This window comes from Trachemys scripta, chromosome 5 (assembly GCF_013100865.1).
Source record: "Trachemys scripta elegans isolate TJP31775 chromosome 5, CAS_Tse_1.0, whole genome shotgun sequence".
NCBI classification, from domain to species: domain Eukaryota; kingdom Metazoa; phylum Chordata; order Testudines; family Emydidae; genus Trachemys; species Trachemys scripta.
Window position 1 is genome coordinate 13,830,694 of NC_048302.1, and position 15,218 is coordinate 13,845,911.

The window sequence follows — 15,218 nt, forward strand, 5'->3', positions numbered from 1 at the left end:
ACCCAGAACTAATTCACTGATTTCAATAGAGTTTACTCCAGATTTACATTGGTGTAACTATGGGGGAGGGATAGCTCAGTGGTTTGAGCATTGGCCTGCTAAACCCAGGGTTGTGAGTTCAATCCTTGAGGGGGACACTTAGGGATCTGGGGCAAAATCAGTACTTGGTCCTGCTAGTGAAGGCAGGGGGCTGGACTTGATGACCTTTCAAGGTCCCTTCCAGTTCTAGGAGATAGGATATCTCCATTAATTTATAATTTATTTATAACTAAGAGCTGAATTTAGCCCAGTCTCTGTATATTCTCTCTGACAAATAGAAATTATATTTCAGTCCATCTTTTGTGGGGAGGAGGCAGCAACTGGGTATTATTGGGAAGGTAAATTCTACTTGGCGTTTAATGTGATTTGAAAATAAAATACGCTAGACTTATACCCCAGTGTGCGTGTGAGAGAGAGAGTGAGACACAGATAGATAGAACACTTCTCAATTATGAGAGAATGAAGGTACGTTTGTGCCCAATTCTCAGCAGGTATAAATCAGTACGGCTCCATTGAAATCAAAGGCGCTCCATTGATTTACGTAAGCTGAGAATCTAGCCCAGTATCTATATATTTCACCACTTGACTTTTTTCTTTCATGTTCACTATAAAGAAACAAAAGCAAATACTGCTGTTTGGCTTGCTTTTCTTATTAGGATAATAATTCTGCTGACTCGAAAATAAGAATTCAGTTAATTTCTCTGCCCATGTATGGCACCCTCATGCGGACAACATCTGGGCAGCATGGCGAAGAGCTTTCTGAGGTTTATAATTTCACCATGGAAGATATCAACAACCAGAGAATCAGGTAATAAACAGGTATTTTTCACCACACCGTATCTTCTTGGGCTCAAGAATTTCAGAGCACCATCTGCAGGGAACATATGTTATTAATGTTGGGATATACAGTATTTATAAATTATAGCAGAGATGATGTTTCATAACTACACTGTTGTATCTTGTGATAATAAAAATGGCTATGATTGTGTATACAAAATAGGGTATTTTTGCACTCTCACAGTGCTATTTAGCTTGAACGTCTTCAAAATCTGTCTCTGTATTTGTTGTTGTTTTGATTTTTTAGTTAGGCAATACCAAATATAATGATACAAAAGAAAAAATTCCTTTACTTGAAATCGTTCCAGTCATGAAACATTTGACACCTAATTCATGCCTCTCCTGTACTTCACTGATATTATGTGAACAGTGGTATCTCCTGTGCTATAGCTCCAGCAGGAAGCAGTGTTTTCTGACTGTCTATGCTGAAAAAGTGATACAACAAAAATGATTAGGGGGTATGGAACGGCTGCCATATGAGGAGAGATTAATAAGACTGGGACTTTTCAGCTTGGAAAAGAGATGACTAAGGGGGGGATACGATACAGGGCTATAAAATCATGACTGGTGCGGAGAAAGTAAATAAGGAAGTGTTATTTACTCCTTCTCATAATACAAGAACTAGGGGTCACCAAATGAAATTAATGGGCAGCAGATTTAAAACAAACAAAAGGAAGTATTTTTTCATACCGTGCACAGTCAGCCTGTAGAACTCCTTGCCAGAGGATGTTGTGAAGGCCAAGACTATAAAAGGGTTCAAAAAAGAACTAGATCAGTTCATGGAGGATAGGTCCATCAATGGCTATTAGCCAGGATGGGCAGGGATGGTGTTCCTAGCTTCTGTTTGCCAGAAGCTGGGAATGGATCACTTGATGATTACCTGTTCTGTTCATTCGCTCTGGGCACCTGGCATTGGCCACTGTCGGAAGACAGGATACTGGGCTAGATGGACCTTTGATCTGACCCAGTATGGCCGTTCTTATGTTAATAAACTGCACCACTGGTTTGTGGATTTCCCTTCCAGACAGGGTCAAAGCTGAATCTGTCATTGGCTCTTACACAGAAGGAGCCAATACTTGCTCTTGCTGCATGACACCAAACTAAGATCCATGCACCACTGTGTCTTCCAACAATATATAAGTAGTTTCATACACAAGCATAGACTAGACTGAACAATTATGCACAGGGGAATGATACTATCAGAACATTTGTGTATTAACATTAGCAATGTAAAGGTTGAAGGTGATAACGCTTAAGCACATAAATAAGTCAGTGAAGAAAAATCAGGATAGAAACAGAGTAGGATTTTCAGAAGCGCTCAACATTGGCCTAACTCTGCTTCTACTGAAGATGATGGGAGTTTGTTGACTTCAGTCAGAAGCAGAGATAGGCCAATGGTGAGTTTTTTTGAAAATCACCCTCTACGTGTCTGCCAGGCAGGTGGACCGGAGACAAGTGTCCAGATTTAAAAGTTTAGAAGAAAAGAGAAATGAAATCATACTTCTTTCAGGAAGGGCAGGTTGGATCTGTTGGGACAATAATTGTACAATAATCTTCACCTTCCGTGTTCTTCCCTAACCACCCCAGTGTTGGGTCCTGCTTTCCCTGAGAGTCTTTCGGGTTTGCAGTGCGCTATGTGAGGAACTGTCTGAATGTTCTTTCACTATGGCTGACTAGCCAGTACGCTCAGACCAGCCTTTTCCTGGTCAATACCACTCGCCCAATGACATGGGAAAATATTAGTTCTTTCTGGATGGACGAGATAGAGGGGGAAAAGATTGACTTGTTATCTCCTTGAAATGAGGCATGTTCCTGCCCGTGCAGTTCTTAAACATAGGAAGTGAAATCCTTTCAGCAGGTTGTCTGTGTGACTCACTGATCTGATTCTTGATACAGGTACTCAACTGAGTTTGAGACTGACAATCAGCCAGTCACAGATATTTTCCACTTCACTGTCTTTGATGCTGACAACAATCGGCTCGACAGCCAGATGTTTACCATCACTATCACATCTGTCCAGAACAAGCCTTCAATCATTGCTTTTGCTGACCTTATCACTGTGAGTAATTGCCCAGAATGCAGGAAGTTGTAGCAGGAGCACGCGTGACGTAAACAATTGAACAGTTGTTTTCCTGGCTGCCCTGCAACCATGGTGAACTGGTATCTAGTATAGATGCGAGAAAGCACTGTGTCACATATGCCCTCTTGTATGTGTAAAGTGCTGTGAAACTATTTGGTGAAGTTAACAGTACCCCCATGTCCCAGAACTTCATCAAGTCATTTCCATTGAACACAATGGGCCAGATCCTCCACTGATGTAAATTGGTGTATGCTGCTTTCCACTTTTTGGGGATCTGGCTCATCGTATCACCAGGTGACACACAAAAGGCTAGGGATGGATGAACCTAAAAACATCTGGAAGTTTGGCTCAACGTGCCACATTTCAGAATGCTTCTCTGAACCCTTAGACTTGAAATTAGACACAGGTTTCTAATTAGACGAAGGTTTCTAACCATCCGAGGAGGGAAGTTCTGGAACAGCCTTCCAATGGGAGCAGTGGGGGCAAAAGACATATCTGGCTTCAAGACTAAGCTTGATAAGTTTATGGAGGGGATGGTATGACGGGATAGCCTAATTTTGGCAATTAATTGGTGTTTGACTATTAGCAGTAAATATGTCCAATGGCCTGTGATGGGATGTTAAATGGGGTGGGATCTGAGTTACAGAGAATTCTTTCCTGGGTGTCTGGCCTGTGAGTCTTGCCCACATGCTCAAGGGTTAGCGGATTGCCATATTTGGGGTCAGGAAGGAATTTTCCTCCAGGGCAGATTGGCAGAGGCCCTGCAGGTTTTTCGCCTTCCTCTGCAGCGTGGGGCACGGGTCACTTGCTGGAGGATTCTCTGCACCTTGAAGTCTTTAAACCATGATTTGAGGACTTCAGTGACACTGCAGGGTACACTCTGCTGCTCAGACCACTCCCATTGTACTGAGTGACATGCAGACTGCTGCTGGGGCAAGATAAGCTCTTACTCAACCTAACCCCAGCGTGACATTGGATTTTTATACCCATGGGTAGGGAGGGGCAGGAACTTGTATAAAACATACAGGGTCAGGGGAAGAATTGGGATTTACCCCCTGCATACTCCAGCAGTGACCTGTAGAAAGAATGAGCTAGAGAATTCATGCCGAAACAGGTAAAGGGATAAGTTTAAGACACTCATGTGATGAAATCCTCCTTGAACTGTTTATAAAGGCCATTTGGCAATGGTTATTGAACCTGTTTTTGTTTCTGAAGCACGTTTGTTTCTCTTCTTTTTACCTTGTTTTTTTTTTCTTCAGGTGGATGAGGGAGGCAGGGTCCCGCTGTCAGTTCACCATCTCTTAGCCACTGACTACGATACAGCCAAAGACGACCTAATGGTTACAATAATTACACTACCAATATATGGGTACATTGAAAACACAAGGACAGGTAAACGCCTGTTTTTCCTTGTACTTGGTCAGGAAATGGGAACGCAGGAATTGCCAGACTGGATGAGGCATGGGGTAGCTCATGCGCCTGTCTCTGACAATGGCCAGCACCATCTGCTTCAGTGAAACCCTGCAGTCAGCAGTTGCGAAATAACCTGCCCCGAGGAAAAGTTTCCTTCTAACCCTCAAAAGTTAGAGGTTGTCCCAGCAAGGGGGTTTACATCCTTTACAGAGACCTTGTTTAATTTTTAATATTTACTGTTGTAACTTGGGCGCTTCTTGTTATCCATAGAAATCCTTCCCTGACTCCAACTCATAAATGTTGCACTGCAGTTTTAAAACTAGCTAAGCTGCAAAGAGGTGTGGTTGCTATTATTTCCCTTACTTCGCTGCAAGACCTAAGGTTTAGCTTCGCATATTATCCATGGACATTCCTCCTGGAACTTGTGCTCCTAAATCACGTAGTTGCTCCTATCGGGAGTGGTTGGTCCCAGTATCCTTTGCCTATAATTTCCTTTTCCCCCTACGCTGTTTGTTCAGGGTGCTGGTTGATTGCTCCCCTGTATCCTGGAGTGGCTGCACCAAAGAACCCAGTGGCTTGGCTCACAGACCCTGCAGGTCCCACAAATTCTGCACGTAGCTCGGGTATCTGATGCCTCTGCGGCAGCCCTGGCTTCCTTCTGGCTCTGATCCGGCTCTTTGGCAGTGCTTTTACTTTGGAGCTGAGCTATCAGAGACTCCTCAGGCAGCACTTCCGGTTGGGATCCCCCTGCAGAGAAATGAATGAAATTTCTACCTGCATTAATCTTCCTTTGCTGTTTCCACCCCCTGCCGGGGGGGGGGCTGTAAAGTGGGAGATCTACATAGGGAGAGCTCCCCCAGCCTGGGGACCCTAAAGATACGATCCAGCCTCAGCTTTTGTGCTGTCCGTGTGCAGGCAGATACATGAGAGCTTTGCCTTTGAGAGGACTGAGTAAAAAAAAATCTGAGTAACGACCTTTTTTGTTTGTTTTGGTGTTAAACCTCTTTCCCAGCCTTTCCTATCGTTTCGGGCTTGCCTCGTCAGCGTCCCTTCTGGACTGTGTTAATTTACAAGCCCATGTTACTGTTAGGGCACCGGTAAATCCCTGTCTTTTTTCATTGCTTCCGTCTCATCGGGGAGACCTTAATGGCGGAGATGTTTGTTTTCACCCTCTCCCTTATAGAAGCAGTCACTGGGGAAGGAAATTTGAAATCGATCAATGCTCCCAGGATTAGAACCAGGGAATGGAGGGGATGAGCTGTAAATCACTCAGCTGCTGTGATGTTTTTTCTCTTTCTAATAGATTAGGTTGTAGAGGACAATAGAGTATGAGCGAAGCTCTCAGGATAATTGTAGCCACCAGAGCAAATTAGGCACTCTTCAAACACAGCTACATGCAGTACAGTGGGGTGTTGTTTGCCAGAAGATATCACACAGTTATCACAGTTATCTTGTATCCTATGTACAGGGGGAAGAACTGTGGTTTCTAAGATACCTCTGTGTGGTACGTGATTGTAAATGTGTAGCGGTTTATAGCCGCAATCGCAATTGTTCTCCCTCTGGGGCCTGCTGGCTCCTAAGCAATACATAGTCACTGCATCTTATGGAAGAGCAAGAATAAGTTAGTGTTTTAAAAAAGACTGAGCTTCTCCGATTAAACAGGCCTTTAATGGATGGCGGACAAACTGTTTTTGCCAGGGTGAGCTGGGCTGTTGGTTCTGCTGGGGAAAGATGGTGCATTAGTAACTGCTTCATCATTTAAGGCAAGCCTAATAAGAGGGGACTGAAGCCGGCCGCTGTATGTAAAACAACAGGATCTTTACATTTCATAGTGCCAAAGAAGCAGCTTTCTGGGCCGGTCACTAGACACGTTAACCATCAATTGCAGGAACAGGAGAGCAGAACTTGGGATCGTTTTCTTACTCCCGTTGTTTTCTTAATGAAACGAGCATCTTTTCACAGCTGGTGCTTTGTTTGCAGGTGGAACTTTTGGCCCTGGGGGCTCTGCAGGCTCAGATGCGTCGTTCTCCATTCACGACGTGCGGGAGAACCGTATTTACTACTTTCAGAGCGTCCATGAAAGCATCGAGCCGACTAATGACGTCTTCACATTTTACGTGAGCGATGGCTTCAGCCAGTCCGAGACTCACAGCATCAACATCACCATCCAGGTACACGCTGTCGAAGGAAGACTACGCGTGGTTAACAAAGCCCCACCCAAAATGTCGATGACTTTTAAAGTGTTATTGTCACTGCTGACCTAGCGCCAGATTGTGCCCCACTCTGAACACCCACACGGGGGAGGGACTGAGGGTCAGGTGCCCCCTTATGCCTCTCTGCCTCAATTACAGGGCCACCGCTCCCCTAGGCAGCAGGCAAGCAGTGGATTGCTTCACCCGCCAAAACACCAGCCACTGCAGCGAAGCTAGTGTGACCAGGGAAATCATATGAACCAGCTATAGAGCTGGCAGAGATGACACATGCACCTGGGGCTGGCATAGATAATAAGAATACCCAGCTTTTCCATATCACTTTTCAAATTCAGATCTTAAAGTAGTTTACAAAGGAGGATCAGTTTCGTTATCCCCATTTTACATAGGTGGAAACTGAGGCAGAGAGGGGAAGTGACTTGCCCATGGTCACCCAGCAGGCCCGTGGCAGAACTGGCAATAGAACCCAGCTCTCCTGAGTCGCATCCTGGTGCTCTGTCCACTAGGCTACATAGTCTCCCTTCGATAGGCTCTCCCATGGAGCAAGGGGGAAACAGGGGATCAGAGTGTGACCGCATAACAATCCTGCTGGGGCAACACAACTATGCACCAATTCCCCTTTCTCAGGGCGTGTGGCAAAGGCATTTATTGGTCCCCCTCCATCTCGGGATAGGCAGGACGCTGACCAACATGCAGGAGACTCTTACAACACCATAGTTTAAAAAAAAAAAAAAAAAAACCCTCTTAAAACGGTGAACAGTAAAACAAGTCAAGGGTGTGTATTTTTATCTCAGGGGAATTTCCTCTTTACTATATCTTCATGGTGAGTTTGCTCTTCTTGTGAGTGAGGTTTCTTCGGGGACAGCCTGCCTGTCTTTGTGTTTTGTAGCGGCGGAATGATGAGCCCCCGAAGATGACGCTGGTGCCTGTCAGAGTCCACGGCAGTGCGGGGGTGGTGATCAGCAATACCTCCCTAAGCCTGCAGGACTTGGACACTCCCAATGAGCAGTTGGTCTTTGTAATTACCAAAAAGCCTGACTATGGTAAGACCAAGCATAGGTGGAATAGCTCTTGCTGTGAGAAAGGCCTGATTTGTTCATGTAAAATACCAATGGGCTGGCTAATCCAGGGGGGATGTAACTCTTCATGACAGGCCAGTTCCTGAGGGTTTTTAGAGGCCTGAGGTGGATGTTGTGCTGGAGGAGACACAGGGTCTCTGGCAAGGGGTAGGAGGGACTGGTTTGAGGGGGGAGGGCGGCAGTACCACCAAATTCATCTCTCTCAGGCTACTCTTTTCCATCAGCCTGCCCCCAGACATGGGTTTTACCCCGTAGCAGGGGTCTGAGCTCAGTGGCAGTGGCCAACGTGGAGTTCATCACCACAGCACACAAGCCTCTCTCCCTGCTTACTTTGCATTCTGACTAGAAAATGAATAATCGATTTATAAAGGGATCGGGTAACTCTGTTCCCCTCCTCCTGGCCTTGCAGCTCTGCCTGGCCATGCGAGCGGGGAGGTGTCACCTGACAAGGAGTGGGAGACACACGGCAGTACTGCCTCTGCATGGCGTGGGTCTGAAGGGAATCGGTGGAGCCTGCTGGCATCCTTTCTACAGGGGGCTTGCAGTAGGGGAGCACAGGGCTACTTCATCCACTGGGCTGAAGAAACCTCCATGGAGCAGCTGCTTTGCCAGTTTAGGAAAGGATGCCACCCATATTGTCCTCAGTCCGGGCCCAACTACACAGATTGGTACCCTGCTAAGGATCTGACCCTCCGGGAGACATTCGAGGTAACCCAGGCCACCCCCGCCATCCCACTACCCGGTCTTCCTGCCTCCTTTTGTTTGTTGAATTCAGGGGGCAGAACAACTTGACAACAGCTGTGGAGTGTGGGGCGCACACAGCTACCCTGCTAAACTGTAGGACTTCTTGCACTTTGGAGCCAGCTTAACCGCTGCATCCCGCTGGAACGGGTCCCTTTGTAATCTCAGCAGAGAGCACATGTGATGCACAGGGTGCTGGGATATGTTTTCACTATGGAGAAAATTACCTGTCAAAGAATAATAAAACCCTGTAATGCTTTGCTGGGGCATATGGGCTCCTTTTGTTTTATATGCCAAAGCAAACACTCGAGCTGTAAGCCATTCCTCTTCATGTTCCTCTGATGCTGATTGAACTGATGTGTAGATCTGGATATGAAGCCATGACATCATAGCTTGTAGCAGCCCAAAACCTGCTGTTCATTATTTACAACAACCTATTCTCATAGTATTTTTTTTTTTTTTACTAGGGGTTGGATTGTAGTTGTAGTTGCAGTTGGTCCCCTATTCTCCACAGAGTATCCCACCACAGTTCAGTCTCCAGCACCTCAAAATGGGAAGGGGGGAGGTAGGATCAAGACCACACTTCCCCCCTGCCCTGGCCAGCTGAATCGGCTGGCCCTGGAGGGAAGCCTCTGCAGTATCCCTCTAATGGATGGTGTAGCAAGCGTGCTTCTCCTATGCCCAAGGTTACTCTGGCACCATCCCTCCTGGAATTCCAGCTGGGCCAGTGCAGATCCACTCTGTCCCTAATGGGCATAATCAGAGCTTTATCACTTGCGGGGAGGGATAGCTCACTGGTTTGAGCATTGGCCTGCTAAACCCAGGGTAGTGAGTTCAATCTTTGGGAGGGCCATTTAGGGATCTGGGGCAAAAATCTGTCTGGGGATTGGTCCTGCTTTGAGCAGGGGGTTGGACTAGACGACCTCCTGAGGTCCCTTCCAACCCTGATATTCTATGAAAACCCGGGAAAAATAGTTTAAGATTCTGTGAAACTTGCCCTGACCAGAAATGAATCCCAAGAGCCAGTCCTCAAAACTTTCTGTTGACGTGGTTCTGCCAGTCATTACGTATAAGACAGGCTGTCAAGCACAGTCGTCAGTAACTATCCTTAAAGCATTTGTCCCATCCGCCCTGCTGGCATGCCCATGTTGTCTGAAGAACAATGTCTCTGGACACAGCATGGCTCTGTATGTAGACAGGGCTTTAACGGTGCTGATCGCCTGATCCAGAATAATCACCAGCCTTCTCTTGGAATTGGTTTTTAAGTACTGATGAGAGTTTTAAAGACTCCCAGTTCATATATCTTTGTTTTTAAAAAGAGAAGAAGCTTTTAAAGGGTAGTGGTCGAGTTGAAAACTAGTGCTATTGTCTCCATTGCAAACGCTGGCTTTGTTCGGGGGGTGGGGGGGTTATGTAAAAAGACTAGATGGAAGTGGCATTGTGTTAATGATCCTTTCCCCCAGAAGTGTCACAGACTGATCTGACCAACGATGATCTATCACGTCCCCTGTGCAGACAGAAAACTCCATGAGTTTCAGCTTGAAGTGTTTCCTGCAACGGTTCCATTGGGGTTTGCCACCTCCCAGAATAGACAGGGAGCTTGTACCCTTCAAATCCAGATGGCCAGAGCTCAGTGGGGCAGCCTAGGGATCTCAGGCCATCTGCTGAGGACTGAAACACTTGTACGGGGACTTGGGACCACATTATAAAATTCCCCTGGGAGTTAAGCACCTAGGTGCTTTCGAGAATCCCAGTAAGTGCTTATAAGCGTCTAACTACCTGTTAAAATCTGGCCCTCGGTGCTGCTGCTCTCCACCACATCTATCCATTTAGCTCACTTCAACCAACGTAACTCAAGAAGAATACAAGGACTTACAGCATATACGCACCAATGCAAAGTAGTCACCTGACGGGTATAAGTGAACAGTGCACAGCAAACACTGCTTCACACTTTAGAACAGGAAATAAAGAAATACCAAATTGAACTGAAACTACAGCAGACATTTTAACTCACCATTACATCTAAGAGAGGAGAGGCAGAGGGTCTGAGCAGGCCAGCCGCTGGACAAAGACAAATTCTAACCAGCTCTGGTAGTGATCAGAAAGCCACGAGCAATATCTTGAAGCTCTCTCAAACAAGCTATGGTTGTCAGGAAAGGACTCGGTGTGAATAATTGATCTTTCAGTGTGGCCAGCTAACTGAAACATAAAATGAAATAAATCAGTTAATTTCTCACAAAAACTGAATTTTTTCAATTTTTCTCGATGGAGTGAAAAACCAAAACAATTTCATTCAGGTTGAACAAAACATTTCAAATGTCAATTTGGACATTTTTTGCCATAATTAATTCTGTCATTCTCAATGTTTTTGTTTTCATTTTTCCCAGCCAAAACAATTCACCAAATTCGATTCAAATTTCCTAAATAATGTCTAAAAAAAAAAATTTCTCCCAGCTCTAGTAAGGAATCAAAGGGCCAGAGACTCCAGCATCCTGCGCCTTCAGTAGTGATTTACAAAGCCTGTGCCAAGTGGGTGTGAAAAGGGAATGGTGTCAAGGAGTGCACAAGTGGTAGGGCAGTAGAGAATCCAGCCCATAGTGTTTTTGATGTTGGCGTGTTACACTAATGCTGAGAATCAGAGAGACTCCCATGTGACTTTATGTTTAATGTGCCTATTCTTCCTCAGGTCACCTCCGCAGGAGACAATCTCACTCAGAGCCTCTGGAGAATGGGCGTGTTCTGTCGCAGGGCTCCTCTTTCACCTATCAGGATATCCTGGACGAACGGATCGTTTACACGCTGGGTAGTTCCGGAACGCAGACAGATGAGTTCAGATTCTCTCTCACGGATGGGCTGTACACTGAGACGGGGACAGTGGAGTTCTCTGTGGAGCTGCCAAAGAATGAACCACCCAGATTAGCTATGAACAGGGGCCTGCAGCTTTCAGCTGGTACGGTGTGAGTGGAGAGACTGACAAGCTTGATAGAAACGAATGGTCAGGATTTTCAAAGCCGGCCAAGGCGTTTAGACACACACCGCTCCTATTGATTGTAATCAGAAGTGTGCATGTTTAATTCCCCCAACTGGCTTTGAACATCTCAACCAATGCTTCTGTCCCAGTAAGTCAAAGGGGTTTTAAAACCTATGGAATGGTGAAAGAAGAAGGGAAGAGAGGGGAGAAGGAAAGCTTAAAAATTGTTGTGCTTCAAGGAACAGCAGCAGAAGTTTCTTGACATGTCAAAGGACTAATAAAAGTTAGAAATGGTGCAGGCAAGGGCGATCTGTCAGACCCCAAGGGGCAAGTTCCCTGCAGTTTGTGTTTTGTCTAGTCTAGTTTAAATGTCTTAAGTGTTGGGCTTCTGCCGTTCCCCCAGGACACTTCTACAGCCTGCCAGAGCTCTTCATTAGCAGTATTTTCCTGAATGTCAGGTTTAACCGACCTTTCTGAAAATGTCATTCATTTCTCCTAGTCATACTGTGCTGAACCTCCCCAAATAATTCCTCCCCCTCCTGGCAGCCCCTCTTGAAATATTTGTAGATGGCTATCATGTCCTTCCCCCTTCTGCCCCACACTTTGCCATTCCTTAGCCAACCTCTGTATAACTGGAGCTCATTCTCTTCTCATAGCACTCCTACGCTGGAGTAGTTCAGGTGGCATTGGTGGGGTTTACCTTGATCATCATGGGTGTGAGAGGAGAATCGGGCCTGTTAACATAGTTCAATATTTTCCCCTCTGGCCCCTTAGTCAGTCTGTTGTTCTTCTCTGTACTGTCTCCAAATTTCCTGGTACTGAGTTGCCCAAAGTGGAACTCCAGCTGTGTCCATTCTGTTGCATGGCGAAGACGGTGAAAGCTGCTCTAAAGCTATGAGACATTCTTCTAGATTTCAGAATTACCCACTGCCTCGTCCCCAGATCCAGAATAATTCAGTGCAGCCTTTGAATATTCAGACGTACCGGGGTACACCAGAAATCAATAGCTTGTTGGGAGCTTGGATTAGCCAGTGGGCTTTGCAGGCTGTATTCAGGGATGGGAGGACTGGGAAAGGATTTGGTTCAGAATGAGGAGTGCTGTGGGTGCTTTGATGCCCTACATGGATAGGACATGAAGGTCCTTTGCTGTGATGCTTAGGAATGAAACTCCATGCTTCTAAGATCTTAAGCAGTGGCAATTCAGAAGTGCTCTAACCCTCCAGCCCCAGGTGATCCTCTTCCTTCGAGGCATGCCCCATCCCTCACCAGCTGATTATCTGAGCAACACTTGTCGGAGCTCCTGTTTTCTGAAACAGGGTCAGGTCTCCTACTGAACTTTGGGGCATGAGCATGTTTTGGATAATAGGGATAAGTAAGGGTAAGATTATAAAGGCTAAATTGTACTGGTATTTTTACAAGGTTGTTAAGGACACACACATTCACAAACACTCTAGATCTGATGTCAGTCCCACAGGTTGGTGACGTGCCAAGCTTTGAGGAGCCTGAATTTCAAGTGTGAGCTCCTTAACAGGACTAACATTTGGGTACTCAAATCAGTATCTAATAAGAAAATGTTAAACTGAGCATCCAGATGCAGGATTTAGGCAACCTAGTAAGCTATCTTTTTGAAAATTGGGCCTACAGTGCTTTCTTTGGAGGGAAATAAATGGAGCTTTCTTGAAACAACAAAATCTCTACATATGTAACACATTATTTATAAATAATGCAATCCAGTCTTTCAAAATGATTTGGCAAGCCATTTGGAAGGATTGAGTGGGGCTGTTTACGTATCTTCTGTTACTGTCTAGGCTCTGTAGCACGGATCACAGGTCAGCACTTAAAAGCTACAGCTATTGATTCGGATGACCTGAAGGTCAGATATGTCCTGAAGAAAGATCCCAGTACTGGACATCTGCAGATGACTAAAACTGATAACCTGGTCCAGATCTCTGTCAAGGGACCCATCAAAAGTTTCACCCAAGCTGATATAAATAAAGGTGAGCAAATTTCTTGACCCTTTCAGTTCCAGTAAATAAAACTAACTTTTGCCAGCTCTCTTATATCCCCCCACCCCCAAAAGGAATAGACCATACAACAAAAAGCCTCATTTTGCCTATATTAATGAGAGAGAGAGAGAGCACCAGTTATAATCTGCTTTAAATGAGAACTATGAACTGAATCGTTCTCATCTAAAGTACACATACTCTTTTTTTGTTTTTGTTGGATTCTTGTAATTAAGGATCATGTCTTGTTACAGGATAATTAGGGATAGTGTCTCCATTCTCTGGGTCAATGTAAAAAGTCATAGAACAGTTCCTGAAAGCTTTTTTTTAAAATCAGCCTGCCACATTGAATGTGTGTTTGCATGCATGGGGTTTGAAAGAGTGGGCAGTGGGGGACAGTAGTGTGACTTTAAGAGGTGATGCTATTTGCAATCTGTTTTCACCTCCCAACAAAGGTGCAAATTAACTCGCTAAAGCAAACAAGGGCATAAATTAGACACACAGTTGCCTGCCTCTTCCTCTTTATTTGTATTGTGGTAACATCTGAAGGGATGCCAATCAGGGCCCAGTTATGCTGCACACCCAGAGACAAGAGTTCATAATTTAAATGTAAGATGAGAGACCGCAGATAGATACAACAGGTAGCGGGAGAACAGGGTAACAATGAGATTGTTACCAGTGTAATGAGCAAGAATTACATGGTATTTTGTTGTCCCAATAAATTCCAGTGTAATGAGAAAAAGACATGGCATAAAACACAAATCTAAAATTATTATCAAATTATAGATATATATGGACACAATCTATACGGTCAACTAGTCCAGTCGCTCCTGGATAGTGTGTTGCGACCCATGTGTTAGACACAAATTTTCAAAAGAGCCCATGTGACTTAGGAGCACCAGTGTCATTGACTCTTGGTGGCAATTGTGCTCCTAAATCACTTCAGCACTTTTGAAAATCCCACCCACCATCTGGTTCTAGTTGAGTTGTGAACAGGTTGGGCATGTCTTCAAATGTTGTAATACCACCCGCCATTTCCTCCCACGCAACATTAAGCTAAAGATATTTTAGCTAATCACTGATTTCAGCATTGAGTTGTATTTTTAAAATAGCCAAAATCTTTACAGTGAGGGATGATGATGTGGAGCTGGGAGAGGAGAGAAAGAAAAGTAGCAGAAGACAGATCTGTGAAGGGAAAATTGATTGTCAATAACGAAGTGTTTAAAAACTGTCTCTGAAAAGGAGAGAAAGAAGGAGGGGGGAAAATGACACACAAATCTGGAAACAGTAGCAACCACCCCGCATGTTCTGCCGGCTAGACAGATTCCAAAATAGGTCACAGCAGCCGATGTTGACTATAACAAGGTTTAAAAGAGAGCTAGATAAATTCATGGCGGTTAAGTCCATTAACGGCTATTAGCCAGGATGGGTAAGGAATGGTGTCCCGAGCCTCTGTTTGTCAGAAGGTGAAGATGGATGGCAGGAGAGAGATCACTTGATCATTACCTGTTAGGTTCACTCCTTCTGGGGCACCTGGCATTGGCCACTGTCGGTAGACAGGATACTGGGCTGTATGGATCTTTGGTCTGACCCAGTGTGGCTGTTCTTGTGATGTTGCAGCTTATATTAAGCCACTTCTTTTTCCCCCTCTCTCCAGGACAAGTGGAGTATAGTCATGAGAAGGGGAAGCCTGGAGGAAGTTTTTCTTTCACCTTTGATGTGATAGATTCAGAAGGCAACAAACTGGTCGACCAGTCATTCTATATTAGTGTCTTAGGTAAAAGATGCTACGTAAGCAATATTTTCTTAGCTATGAAAGATCATAGATTAATACGGTGAAATTCT

General features: G+C 45.1%; 1 protein-coding gene across 6 annotated transcripts in view; it reads left to right on the forward strand.

Annotated features, from left to right (window-relative positions):
• The window catches only part of FRAS1 (Fraser extracellular matrix complex subunit 1), a 294,329-nt gene that overhangs the window by 222,605 nt on the left and 56,506 nt on the right, over positions 1–15,218 (forward strand). For all 6 annotated transcript variants that reach the window (XR_004645979.1, XM_034772627.1, XM_034772626.1 and 3 more), the window contains 8 exons: positions 696–847; positions 2,773–2,935; positions 4,216–4,348; positions 6,350–6,540; positions 7,469–7,622; positions 11,086–11,349; positions 13,179–13,367; positions 15,031–15,150. Coding sequence is in view for 5 of the 6 variants with exons in the window: in XM_034772627.1 (XP_034628518.1) it covers positions 696–847; positions 2,773–2,935; positions 4,216–4,348; positions 6,350–6,540; positions 7,469–7,622; positions 11,086–11,349; positions 13,179–13,367; positions 15,031–15,150 (1,366 nt within the window). In the remaining variant the exon portion in view is untranslated. The remainder of the gene's footprint in view (positions 1–695; positions 848–2,772; positions 2,936–4,215; positions 4,349–6,349; positions 6,541–7,468; positions 7,623–11,085; positions 11,350–13,178; positions 13,368–15,030; positions 15,151–15,218) is intronic.